The sequence below is a fragment of the Schistocerca cancellata genome, chromosome 5, assembly GCF_023864275.1.
Source record: "Schistocerca cancellata isolate TAMUIC-IGC-003103 chromosome 5, iqSchCanc2.1, whole genome shotgun sequence".
NCBI lineage: Eukaryota > Metazoa > Arthropoda > Insecta > Orthoptera > Acrididae > Schistocerca > Schistocerca cancellata.
Window position 1 is genome coordinate 252,565,079 of NC_064630.1, and position 27,401 is coordinate 252,592,479.

Below are 27,401 nucleotides of genomic sequence, written 5' to 3' on the forward strand. Positions count from 1 at the left end.
TCGCGATACGATAAACCGCAATCGCGATAGGCTACAATCTGACCTTTATCGAAGTCGGAAACGTGATGGTACGCACTTCTCCTCCTTACACGAGTCAACTGCTGTTTGTGTATGAGAAATTGGTTGGAAACTTTCCTCATGTCAGCACGTTGTAGGTGTCGCCACCGGCGCCAACCTTTTGTGAATGCTCTGAAAAGCTAATCATTTGCATATCACAGCATCTTCTTCCTGACGGTTGAATTTCGCGTCTGTAGCACGTCATCTTCGTGGTGTAGCAATTTTAATGGCCAGTAGTGTATATTTATGTTGTCTTTTCTCATTATGATACTCCCTTGAGATGCAAAAATGTTTTATGAAGCCTAATGATTCGTCCATTCTTACGCTACACTGGGCTTTCTGATACACGAATATTTTTGGAAATGTAATTACTTTTGCTTCTGAAGCAAATATTTTGAAGATTCTTGGCAATTCAATCATTCAAATGCTGCAGTTATTGTGGAACTGGTTTCTTCTGTGTTGGGAAACGGTTTTGTTATTAGATCTGTGTGGCTTTCCCTCCACCTGCAGGTGTGATGACTTATTTTGTATGTTAAATAATGTACCAGTAGGTATTACATTCCGTACAGATTTCCCAAGTTCCACATTCACTGATTTGAACGAATGTGTAGCGAACAAAACTTCGCGCTGTTGGGGAGATATATAATGTCTTTCTGCAAAAGTCAGGTCTTCTAGTATTATCTAGCAATTTTTTGTTATTAAAGGAAAACGACATTCTTCAGTAAATATCTATATGTTACAAGAGTCTCTGAAATAAACTGTTCTGTAAGGTGCAGCTTTATACCTCCCAGGATCCTTAGAGTCCTTAGAAAACTAAAAAAAGACACATGTGCTATCATTTTAGTTACTATTGATTTTTATTGCACTACACACGCTCCCTATTGTCTAAACTATGTTACAAATCAATATAAACGATGGTATTCGCATGAAATACTACTTTCAGAAGCGTCGTTTGCTGGCCGCTTGGCGTGCTGTTATCGCAGTGAGAATAAAAAACAGACGGAATTTCGCAACTTTTAGTTCGACTGTGGCTGAAATGACGCGCAACGTCCGTGGAATGAGCAGCCAAAAGCCACAGAACGCAAATTTTGTCCCCAACGTACACTGACACCAAAAGTCGAATCACTGTAGAAGAAAGATTTGTCTAAGAGCGCGCTGCACATTTTGAGTGTCAGTACATCGCTAGCACAGACAGATCTAATTCAAAAGACCGTAGATTTTGTACACTCGTTTCCTAGGCATCTTAATAATTTGTATTCGATGAACTTAGTTTAAGGCTTTTAAGAGCTAAACGCAAGGACATTTCGGTTGTTTGCAACACTGTCAAAGCTTATATGTCGTTATTTTTTTGTCGTAGGAAAGGCTGGGACAGCCATTTCCCTTTTTAGGATTTGCGGTAAATTTTATAGCACTGATGAGTGTTTTAATAGGTTATGGTACGGTAACATCTTGACATGGTTTTCTAGTACGCCAGAGTAAAAGTGTCGCGAAAAACATCGAATTTGGACTTGCAACATGCGGCAAATTAACTATTTATTTCAGTTTGAAATATTTTTGAGATCGAGATTCTCTCTTTTTTACTTTCCAGTTCCGTATTTATAACTTCGCTCATCTTTACGCTAACTGAAATACGATATCGCCCAAAATGTCATGAATAATTTTTATCTGTAGGTAGATATTTCTCGAAACGTGTAAACAGTCAACAGATTGACCGGCAACACATTCCTATACTACAAAATTAATTAATTAAAATCAAAATCAATGCAACATCCGTTGCTCAATAAACACATCACGAATTCATCATGTTTTTTAGTCGGTGCTCCTTCAAATTTCCCTATGTTATCTAGGCATCTTCTATTTGGTGATATTCTCTGTCTTGTCTTCTCTCTTGCAATCCGGCAAAGTATTTCCTTACTCTACGTCCCAACCAGCTTTATTTCGTTTTCATTGCAGTTAGAATTACGTCTTTCACATGTAGGTTTTCATGTCTTCTCGTAATTCATAAGGTGCATCTTTCTTAGAATGCAAGTTTATGTGGATGGATTTCATTTCTGTAAAACGTGTGTCCGCGTCATATGGGATGAAAATATTGAAGTTTCAGACGCCTTTGCAGACAGTCTTCATCAGTTTTTCTACTCCTCGCTATCATATGTAAAAACACTGACTGCAAACTTTAGTTTTCAGACATACCAGACATTTAGTTTTGGGAACCTCATATAGTTTACCAAAAACGCATCAGACGCTTTTTAACGTCCTCTTCATTTCTTTTCATGTTCATGCAATCGTTAAATCATGCTGCCGTAAATACAAACACTCTTCAGCTAATTCTATGACTTTATTTTGAATTTATACTACTTTCTTTTCAACGTGATGACTATGATTTTAGTATTATTATAACTGATTTTCAGTCCTAGTTTCAAACTTACTCTATTAAGTTCTTCCATTCACTGTTGAGGATTCCCTGCGCTAGGGGCGAACAGTACAATACCACAAGCAAAACGAATATGGTTCAAATGTATTCCATTAATTCGTCCGTAGTTTTCTCAGTTCAAGGGTCTGGAAACTTTCTCTAGCACTGCTGCGTATAGTTTTGGTAATAATATAACTGATAAACGACAAAAAAAATTACCTTGATAACATTTCATTAAAATTGATGTGGCTCAGAAACGGCGAATAATACTGCTTCCAAAATCTTTGATCATTTACCTGTCAATACAAAATGCCTCGCAGATAGCGAAGCTAAATTTTAAAGCAAATTGAGAAAGCTCCTTCCGTGTAGTGCGTATGTCATTGCAAAATTTTTGGTTAGAAAATTGTAGCTTTTTTTTGTTGGACTCGTCTGCAAATGGTTATCATGCACTCATAGTTAAATACGGATTAACTGAATAGCCAGTAAACTGATTTGTTACACATTGTGAGCGGTCCATGGGACTATGCTCCAGATTGTATTTGCTGCAGTTATGGAAGCGAAAATATCTGTACTTCAGCAGCAACTGTAGTGCGAGGCGCACAACACTCTAGTCAATGTGTAACTGGCATCTGATTTCCAAGTGACAGTGGGTGGAATCACAGATGAGCAGCGTGGTGCTTGTTAGTTGCAGAATATTGCTTTCCGCCAAGTCTAATTTTCAGTAGGTGCCGACGACCTGTGGTTCCGTAAATGGCACTTCACCACGAATCTCTTGTCTCCTTGTGTTGCAGGTCGACTACGCCATTCACCGGCTGGCCCACGCCGTCAACTACTCCGATCTCGATAGAGAAGCTGCTGGAGCAGGCGCGGACCGCCGAGGCGGAAACGACCTCGTCAACCACGACCACCACTACGACTACGACCACGACCACGACGACGACGACGCCCCGGCCGACAACGCCGGGCATCTGCACGGAGGACTGCGACTTCGTGGGCACGGTGCGGCTGGTGGGCGGCGTCGAGTGGGTGCCCGAGCTGCTCGACCACAACACGCGCGAGTGGCAGCAGCTCGCCAACGACGTCAAGCAGCAGGTGCGTCCCGGGCTCCCACAAACTCACCCGGTCCACTTCCTGACACTTTCCAGGGCACTTCCATTCATCGGGAGGCACCGTCCGCCTCTGCCTCCCCGTGTCCCATTAACAGGTTGTTTGTACATCTACACTACTGGCCATTACAATTGCTACACCACGAAGATGACGTGCTACAGACGCGAAATTTAACCGAAACGAAGAAGATGCTTTGATATGCAGATGATTAGCTTTTCAGAGCATTCACACAAGGTTGGCGCCGGTTGGCGACACCTACAACGTGCTGACATGAGGAAAGTTTCCAACCGATTTCTCGTACACAAACAGCAGTTGACCGGCGTTGCCTGGTGAAACGTTGTTGTGATGCCACGTGTAAGGAGGAGAAATGCTTACCATCACGTTTCCGGCTTTGATAAAGGTCGATTGTAGCCTATCGCGACATCGCTACTCGCGTTGGTCGAGATCCAATGAGTGTTAGCAGAATATGGAATCGGTGGGTTCAGGAGGGTAATACGGAACGCCGTGCTGGATCCCAACGGCCTCGTTTGCAAGACAACAACCATCTACACGAATAGTTCGACGACGTTTGCAGCAGCATGGACTATCAGCTCGGAGACCATGGCTGCGGTTACCCTTGGCGCTGCATCACAGACAGGTGCGCCTGCGATGGTGTACCCAACGACGAACCTGGGTGCACGAATGGCAAAACGTCATTTTTTCGGATGAATTCAGGTTCTGTTTATAGCATCATGATGGTCATATCCGTGTTTGGCGTCATCGCGGTGAACGTACATTGGAAGCGTGTATTCGTCATCGCCATACTGGCGTAACACCCGGCGTGATGGTGTGGGGTGCCATTGGTTACACGTCTCGGTCATCTCTTGTTCGCATTGACGGCACTTTGAACAGTGGACGTTACATTTCAGATGTGTTACGACCCGTGGTTCTACCATTCATTCGATCCCTGCGAAACCCTACATTTCAGCAGTATAATGCACGACCGCATGTTGCGGGTCCTGTACGGGCCTATCTGGATACAGAAAATGTTCGACTGCTGCCCTGGCCAGCACATTCTCCAGATCTCCCACCAATTGAAAACGTCTGGTCAACGGTGGCCGAGCAACTGGCTCGTCACAATACGCCAGTCACTACTCTTGATGAACTGTGGTATCGTGTTGAAGCTGCATGGGCAGCTTTACCTGTACACGCCATTCAAGCTGTGTTTGACTCAATGCCCAGGCGTATGAAGGCCGTTATTACGGCCAGAGGTGGTTGTTCTGGGTACTGATTTCTCAGGATCTATGCACCCAAATTGCGTGAAAATGTAATCACATGCCAGTTCTAGTATAATATATTTGTCCAATGATTACCCGTTTATCATCTGCATTTCTTCTTGGTGTAGCAGTTTTAATGGCCAGTTGTGTACATCTATCTTCCACACTTTACAATGTGTGACAGAGATAACTTTTGGTAATATTTTGATGCCACTATCTTTTGTTCCTTTCCATGTTCCATCGCGAATGGTGCATCGTAATAACGATTGTAGGTAAACATCTGTATTTCTCTGATTTTTTTCCCTTATGCTCATTTTGCAAGACGTATGTGGAGTAATATGTTGCCCAACACTTCTAGAAACGTACACTCTCAGAAAAGTATAATTCTCTGTATGCGCCTGCTGAAGTTTCTTGAGAATCTCCGCAACGCTCCAGTGCCAGCTTTTAAAAAATCCGTTGGAGAAGTGCACAGCTCTGTGCTGATCTTTTCTATCTCTTCTTTATATCGACGTTGTAAGTTTCACAGAGCGATGAACAGTACACAAGTGTGTTTCCTTAAGATTCTTCCTATTAATCTCAGCCTGGCATCTGCTTTTCCAACTATTCCTTTTATATCATCACTAGCGGAGAAATGTAGCGTTGCCCTGGTGTTTGTTTATGGCTGTGCGTCTGGCCTTGTGCTTAATATTTATGACGTCATTACTCCTGTAGTATGTATCGCACAGTTGTATAATTTTGTAGTAAGAGTCAGTGACACATGTGGATATTGTCTGCAATATGTGTTGCGAATTGAGTTAGTAGCAACGAAGTAATAAATTTAAACGTCATGCAAGATGCGGCAATTTTAAAAGCATCTCATTGTTTATGACGTCATATCTGCTGAAGTATGCGTCGTACAATGATATAATTTCGCACTTACATTCAGTGGTACAAGTGCATGCTGTCTGTAAAATGTGTCACGAGTACAGTTAGCGGTAAAGAAGTAATAAATTATACCGTCATGCCTCAAGCAGTACTTTTACTGCATGAACAGCGGAAAAATAATAAGCGATAAACATTTTTCCTTTCCTCAGTTTGTAAGGGTTGCCAGAGAGAAAAAAATTCGTAAAGATTTAAACTCGTGTGTAAAGTTTGTTGCTCTCATTCTCAAATAATTCTGGAATTCACGCGGCGATGGCTATGCTTCTTTTTCACACCCACACCCTCCCCTTTGACAGGTAGATGGTTCGTACCTCCACTGCAATTACTCCTAAACATTCAACTGTAGCTCTGTTTCCAGGTTTTCTTCGTTGGTAGTGTAACCAAACAGTAGTAGTTTTCTTTGCCTACTTTTGCGCAAAACGTTAGTTTTATTTACGTTCAGGGTCAACTGCCACTCCCCGCACCAATTGTAGAGCTTCTGCAAGTCTTCCTGCAGTTTGCAACCAAGTTCTGGCGTTACTATTTATCCTGTAGATAACTTCCTTGTCTGCGAACAGCCTCTTGGTGCTTCAGTTGTTATCTGTTAGATCACGTATATTGTAAGCAGTAATGGTCCTGTCACAATTCTTTGGCATACTCATTATATTACCTTTACATCCGTCAGTTTTGTTCCATTAAAAATGGCGTTTTGAGTTCTGTCGGCAAAGGAGTTCTGAATCCAACCATAAATCTGCTTTGATACTCAGTTACATCGTGTTTTGTTCTCTAAATGACAAAGCAGAGCTATTATCAAATGCTTTCCTGAAACAAGGAACACAAAATCATTGTTTCCAGAAAATTGTGGCATAAGTAACCTTGTTATTCATATTATATACCTTCAGGTGTGCAAAGTTCAGCCAGGAGGAGGCACTGCATCAGGTATCATGGACCTTGCACCTTGCTGTACTGGTGCAGAATATCTGCTTCAGCTGGGAGAAGAGGAGGTCCCACTTGTGCATGTTGGCCTTGCAGTGTGCCACTCACCCCCTTGTTCTGCCGAAAGTTTTGGGGAGCTTACTGCCAGAGTCTGGCTCTTCTCACAGAAGTATGTCCCAGTTCTCTTGTTCTGTCCTCCACCTTTCCACTCAGTGGAAGAGAACCAGAGTTCTTTGCAAGAAGCTTTTTGTGACTTGTGGGCATTTCCCAATTGGCTGCAGTCTGTGCAGTGGGTAGTGGAGTTCAGTTCCAATCTTCTTCCTCTCCACATCTCACACAGTGTCCTGGTGCACATGAGGGGAGTAATGCCAGTGAGTGGGTACAGTTTATGCACTGGCATTGGATTTGAGCAGCCCTTTGCAATGCACACCAACTTCACTTAGGTACCCCACTGTCTTTAATGTACAAATGCCCTCCACATGGGAGGAGCATACCGAGCAGCAGACACACAAAGTGCCATAATCGACATCCACAACAGCTGTCTTTCTGCATCTCATGTCTGGCTCCTCAGGGATCTGGTACCATTGCTCCTGGCACACACTGTGGTTCTGCTGTCATGCAGTGCTGTTTAAATTTCAGGATGCAATCCAGAGTCACCCCTGGATCTTTGATTGTGAGCAGCATTGGAATCATTCACCTCACTACATAATAGAGTTTCCATTAAGGCATATCTGCTTTCTTCTCACATTAAGTTTTGTTCTGAAAGACTGTGTTTGACTGATTAAATACGGACTTATTCTCTGCTGCCATCTTCTTTTAGGTAGGCCCTAAGTGAACTTTGCCCAATTTTTTTTCCAGTCAACTGATTCCATTCCTCAGGTGTGATTTAGCAACATCTACATAAAGCCTGTCTTCACTGAATTTTGTTACAGTTGACAAGGTGCATTTCATTGATTTTATATGGTACATTTCATGTTATGACCGCCACTTTCCTTAGCATAGCCAATTAAAACAAAAGAAAATGTTTTGTAATTGAATTTGGTTGTATGAGTGACACTGTAGCATAAATGAAGTAGTGGCGGAATCCTGCACTCCAAGAGAATAGCATTACAATTTTTCTATGAGAAAAGCAATATTAAACTGTTTCTGGAAAATAATGACATTTTTCTGATGGCAAATATGACTGACTAAACCACAAGCCTCTTTTTCATGTGACACCATTACAAAATGCATCAAACATATGACACAAATTTACGTGTTGCTGCGATCACCATTTGCTCCTTTTATCTTATGTTTCTGCTGATAATGAAAGCAATTGATATTATCTAAGGTTTTGAAGCAACTGTGATTGCATCAAATGAAATTTTGTTTCAGTCACAAATTTTTGAGATATCAGAATAATTGGAAGTAACAGAGTGTCCAATCTGTTGAAAAGAATGCAGGTCAAAATAATTTTTGGTTAACCTTCCTTAAGTTTCCCGTTGTCAGTGCCTTGGTGTGCAGCTGCATTATCCATAAAAAAGATTGATTTTTCTCCGAAATAAAAGCTTCTTCTACATTTACATCTATACCCACATCTATAACCTGCAAACTGCTGTGAAGTGCATTGTACTATATGTTAGATTTCATCACGTTCAGTTCTTGTATGGAGCATGAAGGTGTAGGTTACGATTTGGGTGGAGTGTGTTTTGAGCTGGGGGTTATGTTGGCATGGGATTATTTTACCAAAATCATTTATCAAGAATTTAAGTACCTTCCACAAATGAATTACAAGAGTAGAATATTAAAGAATGATGGCAACTCACTTTTAGATACAACCCCAGTGGCACATAAAGTGGCACCAAACAAGAACAGCAAATGAAGAATAAAATATTCACACTCTCAGCTCACAGATGTTGCAACGGGTCATCACATCAACCACAGGAGAACAAATTAATAAAATCAGAATACCACCTACATCTGCTAACTGGCACCTTCACTGACAACTCACTACTACTACTACTACTACTACTACTACTACCACCACCACCACTACCACTACCACTACTACTACTACTACTACTACTATCTACCAGGCTATGAATTTGCCTATGCTAAGAACAACAGTAATCACTAAAAATTATATTATTTGTAGTTTCATATCATATGGATTATGCCCTCAGTGTGGCAAACAAACAATGCACAAACTATTGTTTTGAGAAATATTAACACATCCCAGCAACATACAAGGAAACATCATATGAGACAGATTACTCTGCCTCACAGCCACATTGTGTAATATATTAATAGTAATGAACCATGAACCATGGACCTTGGTGGGGAGGCTTGCGTGCCTCAGTGATACAGATAGCCGTACCATAGGTGCAACCACAACAGAGGGGTATCTGTTGAGAGGCCAGACAAATGTGTGGTTCCTGAAGAACAGCAACAGCCTTTTCAGTAGTTGCAGGGGCAACAGTCTGAATGATTGACTGATCTGGTCTTGTAATACTAACCAAACTGGTACTGTGAACAGCTGAAAGCAAGGGGAAACTACAGCTGTAATTTTTCCCGAGGGAATGCCGCTTTACTGTATGGTTAAATGATGATGGCGTCCTCTTGTGTAAAATATTCTGGAGGTAAAATAGTCCCCCAGTTGGATCTCCGGTTGGGACTACTCAGGAGGACCTCGTTATCAGGAGGAAGAAAACTGGTGTTGTACGGGTCAGAGCTTGGAATGTCAGATCCCTTAATCAGGCAGGTGGGTTAGAAAATTTAAAAAGGGGAGTGGATAGGTTAAAGTTAGATATAGTGGGAATTAGTGAAATTCGGTGGCAGGAGGAACAAGACTTCTAGTCAGGTGAATACAGGGTTATAAATAGAAAATCAAATAGGGCTAATGCAGAAGTAGGTTTAATAATGAATAAAAAACAGGAATGTGGGTAAGCTACTACAAATAGCATAGTGAATGCGTTATTGTGGCCAAGATAGATACAAAGCCCATGCCTACCACAGTAGTACAAGTTTATATGCCAACTAGCTCCGCAGATGATTGACAAAATGTATGATGAGATAAAAGAAATTATTCAGATAGTGAAGGAGACGAAAATTTAATAGTCATTGGTGACTGGAATTCGATAGCAGGAAAAGGAAGAGAAGGAAACATAGTAGGTGAATATGAAATGTGGTAAGGAATTTAACAGGAAGGCACCTGGTAGAATTTTGCACAGAGCATAACTTAATCATAGCTAACACTTGGTTCAAGAATCAAGAAATAAGGTTGTATACATGGAAGAACCCTGGAGCTACTGGAAGGTCTCAGATAGATTATAGTGGCAAGACAGAGATTTAGGAACCAGGTTTTAAATTGTAAGACATTTCCAGGGGCAGATGTGGACTCTGATCACAATCTATTGGTTATGAACTGTAGATTAAAACTGAAGAAACTGCAAAAAGGTGGGAATTTAAGGAAATGGGACCTGGATAAACTGACAGAACCAGAGGTTGTAGAGAGTTTCAGGGAGAGCATTAGGGAATGATTGACAAGAATGGGGAAAAAAATACAGTAGAAGGAGAATGGGTAGCTGAAATAGTGAAGGCAGCAGAGGATCAAGTAGATAAAAAGATGAGGGCTAATAAAAATCATTGGGTAACAGAAGATATATTGAATTTAATTAATGAAAGGAGAAAATATAAAAATGCAGTAAATGAAGCAGGCAAAAAGGAATACAAACGTCTCAAAAATGAGATCAACAAGAAGTGCAAAATGGCTAAACAGGGATGGCTAGAGGACAAATGTAAGGATGTAGAGGCATATATCACTAGGGGTAAGATAGATACTGCCTCTTTGGAGAAAAGAGAATCACTTGTATGAATATCGAGAGCTCAGATGAAAACCCAGTTCTGAGCAAAGAAGGTAAAGCAGAAAGGTGGAAGGAGTATATAGATGGTCTACTCAAGAGTGATGTACTTGAGGACAATATTATGGAAATGGAAGAGGATGGAGATGAAGATGAAATGGGAGATATGATATTGCGTGAAGAGTTTGAAAGAGCACTCAAAGACCTAAGTCGAAACAACATTCCATTCCATAGCCTTGGGGGAGCCAGCCCTGACAAATCTCTACTATCTGCCAAGCAAGATGTAAGAGACAGGTGAAATACCCTCAGACTTCAAGAACAATGTAATAATTCCAGTCCCAAAGAAAGCAGGCGTTGACAGATGTGAAAATTACCCGAACTGTCAGTTTAATAATTCACGGCTGCAAAATACTAACATGAATTCTGTACAGTCGATTGGAAAAACTGGTAGCAGCCGACCTTGGGGAAGATCAGTTTGGATTCCATAGAAATGTTGAAACTCATGAGGCAATACTGACCCTATGACTTATCTTAGAAGATAGATTATGTAAAGGCAAACCTATGTTTCTAGCGTTTTTAGCCTTAGAGAAAGCTATCGACAATGGTGACTGGAATACTCTCTTTCAAATTCTGAAGGTGGCAGTGGTAAAATACAGGGAGTGAAAGACTATTTACAATTTGTACAGAAGCCAGATTGCAGTTATAAGAGTCGAAGGGTATGAAAGGGAAAAAAAGAAGTTGGGAATGGAGTGAGACAGGATTGTAGCCTCTCCCCGATGTTATTCAATCTGTATATTGAGCAAGCAGTAAAGGAAACAAAAGAAAAATTTGGAGTAGGCATTAAAATCCATGGAGAAGAACTAAAATCTTTGAAGTTAGCCCAGTGACATTGTAATTCTCTCAGAGACAGCAAAGGACCTGGAAGAGCAGTTGAACGGAATGGACAGTGTCTTGTAAGGAGGATATAAGATGAACATCAACAAAAGCAAAATGGGGATAGTGGAATGTGGTCGAATTAAATCGGGTGATGCTGAGGGACTTAGATTAAGAAATGAGACACTTAAAGTAGTAAAGGAGTTTTGCTATTTGGGGAGCAAAGTAAATGATGATGCTCAATGTAGAGAGGATATAAAAAGTAGACTTGCAGTGGCAAGGAAAGCGTTTGTGAAGAAGATAAATTTGTTAACATAGAGTATAGATTTAAGTGTCAGAAAGTCGTTTCTGAAAGTATTTGTATGGAGTGTAGCCATGTATGGAATTGAAACGTGGATGATAAGTAGTTTAAACAAGAATAGAATAGAAGCTTTCAAAATGTGGTGCTACAGAAGAATGCTGAAGATTGGATGGGTAGATCACATAACTAATGAGGAGGTATTGAGTAGAATTGGGAAGAAGAGAAATTTGTGGCACAACTTGACTAGAAGAAGGGATCGGTTGGTAGGTCATGTTCAGGGGCATCAAGGAATCACCAATTTAATATTGGAGGGCAGCATGGAGGGTAAAAATCATAGAGGAAGACCAAGAGATGAATACACTAAGCAGACTCAGAAGAAGGCAGCAGGTACTGGGAGATGAAGAAGCCTGCACACGATAGAGTAGCATGGAGAGCTGCATCAAACCAGTCTCTGAACTGAAGACCACAACAACAACAATGGGTCATTACACTCAAACACATATACAGTTTCCTACAATATACATAATACTCATGGTACATGCCTCTGGATTTGATCATCCCTTCATCAACTAACAAAGTATCACTGCAGCCACTAAAGCAGACTCTTAGTGTTCTACCTTTACAGTATCAACAAAACTTTTCCTCTGCATATCTTGGTCAGACTGCTATCTTCTCCTGCCACAGGCAAAAAGACACTGATCACCCTCTTGACTGATGATGTCCACAGCTGTCCTACCAGCCTGCATTAACTGTTAGTTCCTCAAAGAGCCTGGCCCCATGGCACACCAAGTTCCAGCTGATTCTCTCTTAGCTGCTGGCCACAAGCCAACTGTCTTTCCCTGTAATGCAGCATTCTTGTAGCTCTGACTGTGGCTCACTGCAGTACCTTAGGCCTGCCAAGGCTATCCAAAATGAGTAAGGGTAGTGCCCCTAACCAGTCCCTTCAATGCTCCCACTCTCGTGAGTCTTAGCACTGCAGCTTCTGGCAGAGGCTCTAGTAGTCATCGCTGCAACTCCTGTTCTGCTGTCTGACACCTCTAGACTCAGCCCACTTTTACCAACAATGTCAACAACCTCCGGAGATTGTCCACAGGTTTCCCTGGTCATTCTACTGCAGCCAAGGTGCTGGCCTCCAGGATATTTGTAGTGGAACAGGCCACTGACTTCCTCTGTGTCACACCACCCTATCTTGCCCTGGAGCAGCGCTGTTGCAACTTACACAACACAAAATTCACCTTTTGACCACACTATAAGCGTCGTACAATGAAGCTGCACCAGACAGGGTGAGCAGGAAGAACAACGTGCCATGAATTCCAAATTCATAGCACAAAAGAATAACTGCTTTAATACCTCTGTGCGCCTGATAATTAGTCTAATATTTCCTTCTGTAATCCCTATGGGAACAGTACTTAGAGGCTAGTATATTCCTAAATTCGCCACTTAGTACTGTGTCTTGAAAATCTTTATTGGCATTTGTCTTCAATAGACTGCCACTGGAAATTTTTTGATATATTCCTCATCTGCAGTCTACATCTACATCTACATCTACATCTACATAGATACTCTCACAAGCCACCATATGGTGCATGGTGGAGGGTACTCTGTACCACTACTGGTCATTTCCTTTCCTGTTCCACTCACAAATAGAGCGAGGGAAAAATGACTGGCTATATGCCTCCATAAGAGCCCTGATTTCTTGTATCTTATCTTTTTAGTCCTTGTGCAGAATTCATCAATGTATGTTGGCAGCAGCAGAATCATTTGGCAGTCAGCTTCAAATGTTGGTTCTCTAAATTTTCTCAATAGTGTTTCTCAGAAAGAATGCTGCCTTCCCTCCAGTGATTCCCATTTGAGTTCCTGAAGCAGCTCCCTAACACTTAAGTGTTGTTTGGAAATAATGGTAACAAATCTAGCAGCCCACCTCTGAATGGCTTCAATGTCTTTCTACAATCCGACCTGTTACAGATCCCAAACACTCGAGTAGTACTCAAGAATAGGTCACACCATACCCTATATGCGGTCTTCTTTAAGAGTGAATTACTCTTTCCTAAAATTCTTCCAATAAACTGAAGTTGATCATTTGCCTTCCCTACCACAGTTTTCACATGCTTGTTCCATTTCAAATTGTTTTGCAACACTATGTCTAGATATTTAAATGACTTGACTGTGTCAAGCAGGACATCAGTAATAAAGCATCCAAACATTACAGATTTGTTCTTTCTAGTCATCCACATTAACTCACATTTTTCCACATTCAGAGATAGCTGTCATTCATCACACCAACTAGAAATTTTATGTAAGTCATCTTTTATCTTCTTAAAGTCATTCAACTTTGACACATTACCATACACCACAGCATCATCAGCAAACAACCACAGATTGCTGCCCATCCTGTTCACCAAATCATTTATGTATACAGAGAACAACAGCAGTCCTATCACACTTCCCTAGGACACTCCTGACAGTATCCTTGTCTGTGATGAATACTCACCTTAAAGGACAACATATTGATTTATGTCAATTAAGAAGTCTTTGAACCACTCACATATCTGTGATCTTATTCTATATGCTTGTACTTTCATTAGGAACCTGCAATGGGGCAAATCCAGAAATGTGGACTCTGTCTGTTGCCCTTCGTCCATTGTGCACAGTATGTTATGTGTGAAAAGGGCAAGCTGAGTTTCACGCAAGTGATGCTTCCTAAAACCCTGCTGATTAGTGGACATAAACTTATCAGTCTCAAGTAAGTTTATTATATTTGAACTGAGAGTATGTTCAAGGATTCTGCAGCAAACCAAAGTTAGGATTATTGGCCTGAAATTTTCTGGATCCATTCTTTTACTCTTCTTACATACTGGAGTCACCTACGCTTCTTTCCAGTCACTTGTGACTTTGCGCTGGGCAAGAAACCCACCATAAATGTAGGCAGATAAGGGACAATACCATAGAGTATTCTTCATAAAATCGAACTGGGAATACATCTGGACCAGGTGATTTATTTGCTTTCATATCTTTCGGTTGTTTCCTTATACCAGAGATGCTTATTATTATGTTTTACATATGGGAGTCTGTTCGATAGTCAAATGAAGTTATGTTTGTATGATTCTCCTGTGTGAACAATTTCTTGAAAGTGAAATTTAAAAGTTTGGCTTTCATTTTCTTATCTTCGGTTGCCACATCAGACTGGTCAGCAAGGAACAGAAAGAAGCCTTAGTCCCACTCAGTGATTTTATATATGACCAGAATTTTCTCGGGTTCTCTGCCAGATCCTTTGCTAAGTGTGATGATGGTAGTCATTGTACACTTCGTACATAGATCTTTTCACAGATGCACAAATCTCTATTAACCTTTGCTTGTCTTCATTTGTGCATTCTTTTTTGAACTGAGAGTGCAATAGACCCTGCTCCCTCACTATGATCTGAATTTAGTTATTAAACCATGATGGGCCTTTTCTATCCTTTAACTGCTTACTGGGCACAAACTCTCCAGACCACAATTTACAATCTGCTTAAACTTTGCTCTTATCCATCTACATCCCTCTTACTGGAACCAAGTGATGTCAGTTCGCTGTCTAAGTGAGATGCTAACAACTACTTATCTGCTTTATCTAGGAGTGGGAGAAGTATGCAGCCAGGCAAGAGAGCTACGGCATGCAAGCAATAGCATTGCTCATGTGGCATTCTTGGTTCTCCCAGCCTAAAGTAAAGAATTTTGTGATTTCACTGTATTCTAGTTTATCTAATCGAGTGAAACAGACATAACACACTTACTATAAAAAGCTTTGGGCAAGAACTGCAAATGATATCATGTTGACACATCATTTATTGCAAAACATCTATCAACATAAAAAAAACAAAGTTTTATTGCTACCACTGGCATGTCTTAATCAAGTCAACAAGTTTTCCTCTTGTATTTGTAGTTTTTGGGTTTTGTGACTGGGAGGAGTCACTGACTTGTTTGCAATCACACTCAAAATTAAATACGAGTTCATGATTGAGCTTGATTTATTTTTCTTAATCTTCATTTGATAATATTTGCATTCAGTGGAGAATATACCTTTAAAGCCAGCTTCAGTCTCTGTAAGGAGAGAATGTATTTTAAGCTTCTTTTAAAGCCCATGTAATTAATTATAAACAAAACAAAACCTCGCTGGATCAAGGACGAGAAAGGAAACAGCCATGACCTGCTTAACAAGCTTTCATTGCATTGGCCAAAAATGACTTAGGAAACTGGTGGAGAAGATAAATCAGGTTGGTCTGGCAAGGATATGAAACTCATTTCTCTGCAATATGAATCCACTGGCTTAACCACTGCACCACATCTTTCAATGGAAAGTAAATTCTGTATCCATGCTAGTGGCCCACTCTTAACTCTTACACTAAGTGTTTGATATGTAAAAAAAGAAGTTCTGTTACTGTGACCTTCTGGGGATTGCCTTTATTAAAGTTAGATGTCTTAAAACAGTATTTTAACACTTTTTTGAGATGAAGTACTGGTATGTCATACCGGCACGTACTGTTACATATCAAGCACTGCTTACAATTATACAAAAATTCAATCAAAATTAATGAAAAACAAATTACAGCTATAAAACAGAACACAATGAATGAAATACTTATGTTGTGAATGTCTTATGTTACAGCTAGAAGCAGTATACCTCAAATCAGATAAGCTAAGCAAATGGTACAAATCATTAAGGATTGACTCATTTAGGTAAGTAAAATTCTATGATGAACTGTTCTTCAATCTTCCCTTGTGATGTAAGGGCATGTATTACTATAATGGTTAGAATTTGACATTCAGATAAATGTATGTAACTGATTCTTATTTCAATCACCATGTTATTAAATACACTTCTGCAGACAGTGCCTTTTAAGGAAAGGATTCACACACATAAGAGGAAGTTAAGATCTTGAAGTAATGGGTAAATTCAGGGTCGGACACTGAGTGATAAGTATTTTATGTGATTATACTATGATATATTAAAACTTGTTTTTCCTCTATGCTCAATTAAATAAGTGCCCACATTAATTATCTATATCAGTAACAATACAAATGATATTTCATTGAAAATTCATAATTACTTTCTAAGTCAGTAAACAGCTAATTTTTTTTCAATGTTGAAGTGCAGTTAGACTTTTTAGTTAAAGAGCAGTCAAACTTTTGAAGTACTGATATAGGTTTTTTCATATTTCTGTTGACTTCTGTTCTTCATAACCTTAACTACTTTTCAGTGAAGGCAGTGTTCTAGTGGACTACATAGTTGAACTAAACACAACTGGGAAACAAATAAACACTCAAGAAATTAAAAACCTATTCCATGATAGTCTGATTCAAGTTACAACTGTGCCAAAGGATAACAACATAGATGACCCGGAAGTTGAACCTGAGGCAGAACCAAACAAGCTCAAATTGGGAACATTCATTGTGGACCCAAAATACACTGATTTCATTGGTGAGTATAAGGTTTTATATGATTCATAGTGGAGATAGTCATTGTCATCCTCTTCCTGAACCTCACCTAACGTATTGTTGAAATTTGAGAATTTTACATATCTTCTGACATACACTTAACATGCTAGTACCATTTAGATTGATACATCTGCAAATCATGTGCCACTTCTTCAACATGCCACTGTTTCACTGTATTTTCACTTCTTTCCTTGCCCCTCAATCATATCGTGTAAGAATGTCATCTGTCTATTCTGGCTTTATCATTTTGACATAGATTCCAACACTTGTTTTCATATAAAAAGCCAGTGTTCATAAAACTTATGGAATCTGATTTTTATTTAATTTCTTATTTGTTTAGCAAAATTTTATTTTAACATTTTTTGATATTTATTTTACTTGGTAAGATCCTTCTCCATGTCTGGTTGATATGTAAATTGTGAAACATGGCTACCCGAATTAACAATATCTGTTGTCTGTTTTACTATCTAGTAATTGATTCAAATTTTTATTCTTGAAGTTGCTGTCATTGCCTTTGTTTTTATTTCTGAGCTGTTCATACTGTACCTTTCTTGAAGTTGTAGTCATTGCCTTTGTTTTTATTTTTTAACTGATCATACTATACCCTTCGAAAATATTTTGAAACTTTTCATGCAGATCTTTGTAAATTGGTTTACTTTCAGCCACTAATATATAGTTGCCTGGAAATAATAATATTGACAGAAATGTTTTGTCAATTTCTGCATCAGGGTGGATTTGTTTCATTTAAATTTTGGATTATTTGATTCATATAGATAATAAATAATAGCTGTGAGAGACCACAATCTTGTTGAAGTTCTTGATTAATTTCTGTGTGCTCTGCATATGTTCCATGAGGTTATTTAATTTTTATGTGTGCAGAAAGGTATCCAATTTTATTATATTTGTTAAATTATTTGCAACTTGATAATTTTCTATTAATTCCCACATCATATATCATTTGACATGGTCATAAGCATTTTCAAAAGCAAAATCTGGGGTGGGTTTTTGTGTGTTAAATCCCTCTGTTTTTTTAATTAACTGTTTAACCTTAAATATGAACATCCCCTTTACTAAATCCACATCAATGACATTTGTTTTTTGGGTGATAAATGATCCAAGGCATATTTCTCTGCCTAATGGTTCATCTTCCAGTGTTGGAGACACCATCAGAGCTATAAAGACTCAGTAAGCAGTTATAGTCTTAAACAAGCTTTGCAAGCCTTATATATTCATGCACTGGTCAGTTCATGAAATCATCAGAATGCTGCCTAAGACCAAATTATGCTGACATGTGTTATGGAGCTTGAAGAGTGGTAGAGTTGACAGTGTTTATTTCATTCAGTACTAAGGCCCATAACTTGTCTAATTTCAAGCCTTCTTCTTTTCTGTTGAAATTGTTTTTGTAATTTCAATTTTTAAGGTTTCTCTGTACATCTGCCCACTTCTATAGCTCACTGGTCAGTATGTTTGGCTGCTATGTGGCGGACACTGATTTGATTCTCAATACTGCCAGGCATTTTCCTTGGTGGGACAACTGGCATGGGATGCAATTAGCCTCACGATGCAGGTTGAGGGGCTACTTGAGTGAGAAGTAGTGGCTCCATGGTTTAGGAAGGCAACAATGGCCAAGGGAGCAGTGTGCTAACACCATGCCCTTCCATACCACAGCCAAACAGCAGACAGGTCCCAACTGGCACTTCTGGGCCAGAATTGGATTTTTGCTTTGCTTGTGCAAGGGATTTTATATACTCCTGGAGTAATAAGCAGTTGGCATAGGTTGTTTTAATGTTTAAAGATTTGTGCACTTTTCTTGTTCACTAAAACAATGTGTCAATACTGCATCTTCTGTGTACCATGCTGGTGAGGTATCTTGAACAAAATGACCCCCTCAGTGCCAACCAGCATGGATTTTGAAAACATCAATCATGTGAAACCCAACTCACACTTTTCTTACATGACATACTGAAAGCTTTGGATCAAGGCAATCAGGCAGATGCAGTGATTCTTGATTTCTGAAAAGCATTTGATGCAGAATGACACCTATGCTTATTGTCAAAAGTATGATCAAATGAGGTATCAAGTGAAATTTGTGACTGGATTGAGGACTTTTGGTAGGGAGGACACAGCATGTTATCTTGGATGGAGAGTCATTGTCAGATGTAGAAGTAACTTCAGGTGTGCACCAGGGAAGTGTGTTGGGACCTTGCTGTTAATGTTGTATATTAATGACCTTACAGACAATATTAAAAGTAAAATCAGGCTCTTTGCAGATGATGCAGTTATCTATAATGAAGTACTATCCGAGAGATGATGCATAAATATTCAGTCACAACTTGATAAGATTTCAGTCTGGTGCAGAAATTAGCAATTTATTCTAAATGTTCAGAAATGAAAAATTTTGCACATCATAAAACGAAAAACTGTAGTATCCTATGACTATAATATCAATGAATCACTGTTGGATGTAGCACGTTGTAGGGATATGAAATGGAATGATCACATAGGTTCCGTTGTGGGTAAAGCAGGTGGCAGAATTCAATTTATTGGTAGAATACTGAGGAAGTGCAATCAGTCCACAAAAGAGATTGCTTACAAATCACCTATGCAACCCATCCTAGAATATTGCTCAAATGTGTGAGACACATTCCATATAAAACTAACAGGGGATATTGAATGTGTACAGAGAAGGGCAGCATGAATGATCACAGGTGTCTTTAATCCATGGAAGAGTGTCACAGAGATACATCTACATCTGCATAGACATTCCACAAGCAACCATACAGTGTGTGGCGGAGGGTAACCCTTACCACTAAGATGCTAAGGGAACTGAATTGGCAGACTCTTGAAGACAGATGTAAACTATCCTGAGAATGTCTATTAACAAAGTTTCAAGAACTGACTTTAAACGATTATGCGGTGAACACATAGTGTGTAGTGGGGCGATCACTCTGTTGTATAAGTAATTCAAAAGCCAAGATCGCTTAAACACTGTTTATTGGATAACTGGTTTCAATGTACTAAAGGTGCCATCATCAGATCTGAATGGTTTATAAATGTTAATCTACATTCAGATCAACACACTAAAGGTGCCATCATTGGATCTGAATGTAGATTAACATTTATAAACCATTCAGATCTGATGATGGCGCCTTTAGTGCATTGAAACCAGTTACCCAGTAAACAACCTTTAGTGCATTGAAACCAGTTACCCAGTAAACAATGTTTAAGCGATCTTGGCTTTTGAATTACTTCTTTAAATGATTACTCTAGGGATATGCTACAACCCCCTATGTGTTGCTCACATAGGGATCAAAGGATCGTGTGCATAAGATTATAATAATTACTGCATGCACAGAGGATTCAAACAATCATTCTTCCCATGCTCCATATATGAATGGAACAGGAAAAAACCCTAATAATTGCCCTCTTCCATGCACCTCATGGTGGTTTGCAGAGTATAGAGATAGATGTAGATGTAGATGCAATGTGTGACTCTTTTTATGAATTGTAGTTGACCCAGTCCACAAATGTTTTGATCACTCCACTTTTCTGCTTGGTATGGTGATTAAAATTTCTGTGAAGGTATCTTCTGTCTGTGTCAGTGGACTTGAACAACAAAAATTGAAATTTGACATTCTTCCTTTCCTTCCGCAGTGAACTTTATATTAGAACCAGCTGGGTACCTGGCACTGGTGGGGTATGTATATATTCCAACCTTCTATTAGATCGTCTCCTCTTTCCCCCTCTCTCTGTCAATCTCCTCCTTCACCCCCCCCCCTCTGTCCATGTCATCCACCCACTCTGTCCACCATATCCAGCTTCCCTCTCTGTGTTAATCTTCTCCCTCACCCTCTCTCCCCATCAATCTGTTCCTCCCCCCTCTGTCCATCCCCCTCTGACCATCTGCTCCTTCCCCTTCTGTCCATCCTCTCCTCCCCCTCTAATTCCATCTCTTCCTCCCCTCTATTTTTGTCCACCCTCTCCTCCTCCCTCTTTCTGTCCATCCCCTCCTCCATTTTTCTCTGTGTATCTCTTCCTCCCCCATCTCTGTCCATCTCCTTCTTTCCCCTCCAAATTTGGTTGGAATTGTTCCAGGGGTTAGGAGGAGCTTCTTACATGTGGCTTAACCTGTGTATGCATGTCAGATATATTTCTAATATGTGTAAAATATTTTACACATACTTGTACACAAATTTCAACTATATCTCTAGTGAATTTCGTCCTGCAGTTTTGTTTTCATGTAGCTCAATTTTTATGACATCATATCTTCTGAACTATGTGCTGTATAATATACAATTTTGCATGTACTTTCAGTTCTATATTTGAATACTGTATGCAAAATGCAGTTTGAATACAATTAGTGATAAAGACATAATAAATTAAATTTCATGCATTATGTGGCAGTTTTTCATGAACCTCAAGGTCTATGATGTCATTTCTCCTGAACTGTGTGTCATACAACAATATATATGTGGTGTCACCACCAGACACCACACTTGCTAGGTGGTAGCCTTTAAGTCGGCCGTGGTCCGTTAGTATACGTCGGACCCGCGTGTCGCCACTGTCAGTGATTGCAGACCGAGCGCCGCCACACGGCTGGTCTAGAGAGACATCCTAGCACTCGCCCCAGTTGTAGAGCCGACTTTGCTAGTGATGCTACACTGACAAATACGCTCTCATTTGCCGAGACGATAGTTAGCATAGCCTTCAGCTACGTCATTTGCTACGACCTAGCAAGGCGCCATTACCAGTTTATATTGAGATTGTAAAACATGTACCGTCAAGAGCGATGTACACCAATTATGGGTTAAAGATAAGTATTCCAATATACACCCCTGGAAATTGAAATAAAAACACCGTGAATTCATTGTCCCAGGAAGGGGAAACTTTATTGACACATTCCTGGGGTCAGATACATCACATGATCACACTGACAGAACCACAGGCACATAGACACAGGCAACAGAGCATGCACAATGTCGGCACTAGTACAGTGTATATCCACCTTTCGCAGCAATGCAGGCTGCTATTCTCCCATGGAGACGATCGTAGAGATGCTGGAAGTAGACCTGTGGAATGGCTTGCCATGCCATTTCCACCTGGCGCCTCAGTTGGACCAGCGTTCGTGCTGGACGTGCAGACCGCGTGAGACGACGCTTCATCCAGTCCCAAACATGCTCAATGGGGGACAGATCCGGAGATCTTGCTGGCCAGGGTAGTTGACTTACACCTTCTAGAGCACGTTGGGTGGCACGGGATACATGCGGACGTGCATTGTCCTGTTGGAACAGCAAGTTCCCTTGCCGGTCTAGGAATGGTAGAACGATGGGTTCGATGACGGTTTGGATGTACTGTGCACTATTCAGTGTCCCCTCGACGATCACCAGTGGTGTACGGCCAGTGTAGGAGATCGCTCTCCACACCATGATGCCGGGTGTTGGCCCTGTGTGCCTCGGTCGTATGCAGTCCTGATTGTGGCGCTCACCTGCATGGCGCCAAACACGCATACGACCATCATTGGCACCAAGGCAGAAGCGACTCTCATCGCTGAAGACGACAAGTCTCCATTCGTCCCTCCATTCACGCCTGTCGCGACACCACTGGAGGCGGGCTGCACGATGTTGGGGCGTGAGAGTGTGCGGGACTGTAGCCCAGCTTCATGGAGACGGTTGCGAATGGTCCTCGCCGATACCCCAGGAGCAACAGTGTCCCTAATTTGCTGGGAAGTGGCGGTGCGGTCCCCTACGGCACTGCGTAGGATCCTACGGTCTTGGCGTGCATCCGTGCGTCGCTGCGGTCCGGTCCCAGGTCGACGGGCACGTGCGCCTTCCGCCGACCACTGGCGACAACATCGATGTACTGTGGAGACCTCACGCCCCACGTGTTGAGCAATTCGGCGGTACGTCCACCCGGCCTCCCGCATGCCCACTATACGCCCTCGCTCAAAGTCCGTCAACTGCACATACGGTTCACGTCCACGCTGTCGCGGCATGCTACCAGTGTTAAAGACTGCGATAGAGCTCTGTATGCCACGGCAAACTGGCTGACACTGACGGCGGCGGTGCACAAATGCTGTGCAGCTAGCGCCATTTGGCGGCCAACACCGCGGTTCCTGGTGTGTCCGCTGTGCCGTGCGTGTGATCATTGCTTGTACAGCCCTCTCGCAGTGTCCGGAGCAAGTATGGTGGGTCTGACACACCGGTGTCAATGTGTTCTTTTTTCCATTTCCAGGAGTGTATTTGTATATATACATTCAGCGGCATATGTAGATACTATCTGCAAAATGTGTTGTGAATAGAGTTAGTAATAAAGAAGCAAAAAATTAAAATGTCATGCATGATGTAATAGTTTTTTATGGATCTCAGTATTTGACATCATATCTCCTGAACTAGGTGTCATACAGTGATATATTTTTGTTGGTACATTCAGCAGCAAATGTGGCTACTGCCTGCAAAAAGTGTTGTGAATAGAGTTAGTATCAACAAAATGAGAAATTTAAATGACATCTATGATGCAACAGTTTGTCACACATCTCAGAGTTTGTGACATCATATCTCCTGAACTATGTGTCGTACAATAACATAATATTTCCAGTAATTTCAGTGGTATGTGTGAATACTGTCTGAAAAATGTGTCATGAATGAAGTTAGTAGTAAAGAATTATTAAATCAAAATGTAATGCTTCATGAGGCAGTTTTATTGCAAGAACAACAAAAATGTAGTAAGCAATAAACTTTTTTCATTTCTTCAGTTTGTGGGGGTTGTCAGCAAGAAAATGTTTTGTAAAGATTGGAAATTTTGTGTAATGTTTGTTGCAAGTCTCTAAGTACTATCATTCTTAAGTACTGAATGACTAAAGTATTTTGGGTATTGTGGGGTACGCTGCTTTTTCCTGATCACCCACACCTGTTGATAGGTAGGTGGTTCTTACCCCAACAGCAATAGTTTTAGTAAGTGATATGTGTACCAAGTTTGGTTTAAATCAGTCCAGTGGTTTTGGAGGAGATGTGGATCATAATTGCGTACATACACACATAAATACATCCATCCATTTTTATAATATGTATGGATTAATATCATTCAGAAAATTTAGAAATTCTGAGTCTATATAATGGAAGTGTCATCAATGTACCAAAACTAAGATAAAGTTTTCTTCTTTGCCATCTGAAGGGGTGCTTCTTCAAATATAACCATACAAAAGTTTGCTGCAATTGCACTGAGTCGGTTCCTTATAGCCGAGGCTTCAGTTTGCTCCAAGAATTTGTTACCACACTGAAAGTGAGTTGATGTGAGGCGATATTCAAAGAGATCTGCCACATTCTTTATGAAAATGCTTTCCAGCTGTGATATCATCTCATTAAGAGCAATCATAGTAAACAGTGATAAAACATCAAACCTAAGCATAACATTATTTATATTCAATTTCAACTTGCTGAGCTTGTTTGAGATTTTGACTGACTTCTGAGTCATTATAGATTCTGATGATGACTCCAGCACTGGAGGTTGAAACATCATGTAGGTAAATATGTCTTTGATGATGACCTAATGCCAATTAATAACCATGGATGCAAATATCTGCAGTGAAAGCCTACATTGTATGATTAAGGGGAGGTTTACTATCTTCGGCCCGAAAAAAGTATGTTCATTGAGAATTTTTCTTGGGATGTGTTATAGGTATCAATGTCAAATTTGGTCAAAATCTTTACTGATATTTCCTCTACAAACTGTAATTGTTTTGACTGGAAATGTCAAAGGGCATATGTGGAAGTGCCGTCGGAACTAAACAAAATTTCGATGTAGACCTCCACGCGCGGTATGTCACAGGTCAGCCGGTTAGTCTGAAATCAAAATTGAATTGATGTTAGCGAAGTATATAAGATTCTTTAGGAGTTGTACCTCGCTTAAGTTATTTGGACCATAGGAAACAAAATGGTGGCCATTCAAAAAAAATAAGGTTTTTTTACATTGATTTTTCGACTTCATCGGCCAAGTAAAAATATTTATAGTTGATGGGTCAGAATACAAGTGGTACAGCTCCTAGACAATTTAGTTAGCTTTGTCAGAAGCAAAGAATCAAGCCAATCAGTTCAGTAGATTTGAAGTTACCATACCACGCAATAGAACAAAAATCATTTAGAGAAAAACGCGTTTGAAGTTTTGACCACATATAAATGCAATATTATGCAACTTACGTTCAATCTGCTGTTCTGGGGCCATAAAATAATCCTTCCTCTTCATCACAGAGGGCGTTCTGCTTGATGTGGGTCATCCTGCACTGTTCCAGAGCCTCTCATAAGGCCGGTGACATGCGGTTTTCAGCCGCTTGAATCCGGTGGTCGTCCGAATGCTTGGCGAACTGCGTCTTTTAGAGTCCCAGTGTGACGTCCATTGTTGTCATGGTCTTCAGAATTGCTGAACACCCTTTGTTAAGGCTGCTCACTGCCAGAAAAGTTACAATCTCCACAGTCTTTGCACCAGAATGCAAATGATTGGGGGCTAACTTCCAAACACACGCTTTCAAACTTTCATTTGAATTTTGTGTGTTTCCTTCCAAGCACCAGTACAATAACTCATCCTCTGAAAGAAAAAAAACAGTTGCGTGTATAAGGCTGACTTCAGGCAGGTGCATTTTTTTGTTCAAAAGCGACTAACAAACATTTCCGTTCCGTATTCAGAAAAACTGTTTCAGGGATGGATTCTAAACACTTTTATGGATCCAATAATGCAATTTTTTTTAAAAATAGTTTTTTTAACCAAAAGGTAGTAAACCTCTCCTTAATTCAACACTGTTCACCTCAAAGTTTATATTCCATTACTGCTGTTTTTTTTAATATTAGACATCATTAAAGTTTTTATAGGGTGGAGCACTACCATGCTCATGTCAACAAGCTGGCTAACACAAAAGGTGTACTGCCATCTGTACATATTGGTTAGTTTTCATTGAGTGAGGCCTCACACAGTGTGGATACTGTGATGTTTGTGTACATCTGGTTATGTTTAGCCGTTAATACATGCTCATCTGGAGATAGATTCAGTCTCAAGTTTCAAAGGGTAGCATTTTGAAGGGCAGAAGAAAAAAGTGCCAAGGCAAGAACCAAGGGGGAAAAAACCTCTATGATAGTTGGGTTGGGTTGTAAGAGCAGTAGCAGATTTCTTGCTGCCTGCAACAGGTCTTGCAAGGGTAGGTTTTGTTGGTAATGGGTATCACCTTTGATGTTGTGAAGTGTTGTTACTCAGCGACTGCAGCTGGGCACCGGCATTGGCTTCTTGACCAGCATCAGCATCACTTAAAGTGTTGAAAAAATCTAATATGTACCATAAGTCTTTCCCACTTATTTCCCACTGGCACTCTGTCTACTACAACAGCTTACTTATTTTTTCATCCTCTTTATGGCTATGTAATCTAACATATTGTGATGGCATTATATCCAGTAGCATCACAAGTATGTGTTCTTTCGTATCATAACCTATAAGATGTAGCTGTAATCCCATTTGTAGTTTGTTTAGCAGTGTAGTCTTTTTTCAGTTTAAAAAATAAAGAAATATAATATTGCTGAACTATAATGGTATGTTGTTCTAATTTTTTCACAACTTCAGCTTACTGATTAGCATTTAGGAGGACAATGTTTGAAACCTACATGCAGCCATCTAGATTTAAGTTTTCCATGATTTCCCTAAATCACTTAAGGCAAAGTCCAGGATGGTTCCTTTGAAACTGAAAGGGTGATTTCCTTCTTCATCCTTCCCTAATCCAACTCTGTGCTCCTGTTCCCATTTTTTCTGAATAATGCTCTGTGTGCTTACTTTCTACACTTTCTGAATTTATCTACTTCAGATAAGTGCCCTTTCAATTTTTAATGGATAAATGGATTATTTGTTCCAAATTCCTGAACATTTTCTGAGTCTTATTCTCTGTGTGCTTAAACTTTGTTTTTCAGGTGGTTTTTCTTTTTTTTTTTTTTTTTTTTTTTTTTTTCAACTCTTGTACAATGAAATGCATCGCCTAGTCTTGGTTTAGTATAAGCTCGTAGTCTATCTTGATATTGTTTCTGTAAATCTCCTTGTTCTACTAGTTTAATTTGTATGTATTCCATTGTACTTGTTTTTAGTGTTTCTTGTTTAGGTAATGTTTTAGCAGTCTGCTTTTGCTTATCAGAAGACAGTGGCCAGTACCCTATTTAGCATCTCTATATTGCATCATATCTGGAATATAAAGCTAGAGTTTCTTGTATAATCATTTGAAGGTTTTA

The 27,401-nt window shown here is 40.1% G+C and overlaps 1 protein-coding gene across 1 annotated transcript in view; it reads left to right on the forward strand.

Moving 5' to 3' along the window:
* The window catches only part of LOC126188471 (mucin-5AC), a 112,569-nt gene that overhangs the window by 64,549 nt on the left and 20,619 nt on the right, over positions 1-27,401 (forward strand). The window contains exons 5-7 of the mRNA XM_049930075.1: positions 3,259-3,559; positions 16,322-16,392; positions 16,914-17,134. Of these exons, the coding sequence (XP_049786032.1) occupies positions 3,259-3,559; positions 16,322-16,392; positions 16,914-17,134 (593 nt within the window). The remainder of the gene's footprint in view (positions 1-3,258; positions 3,560-16,321; positions 16,393-16,913; positions 17,135-27,401) is intronic.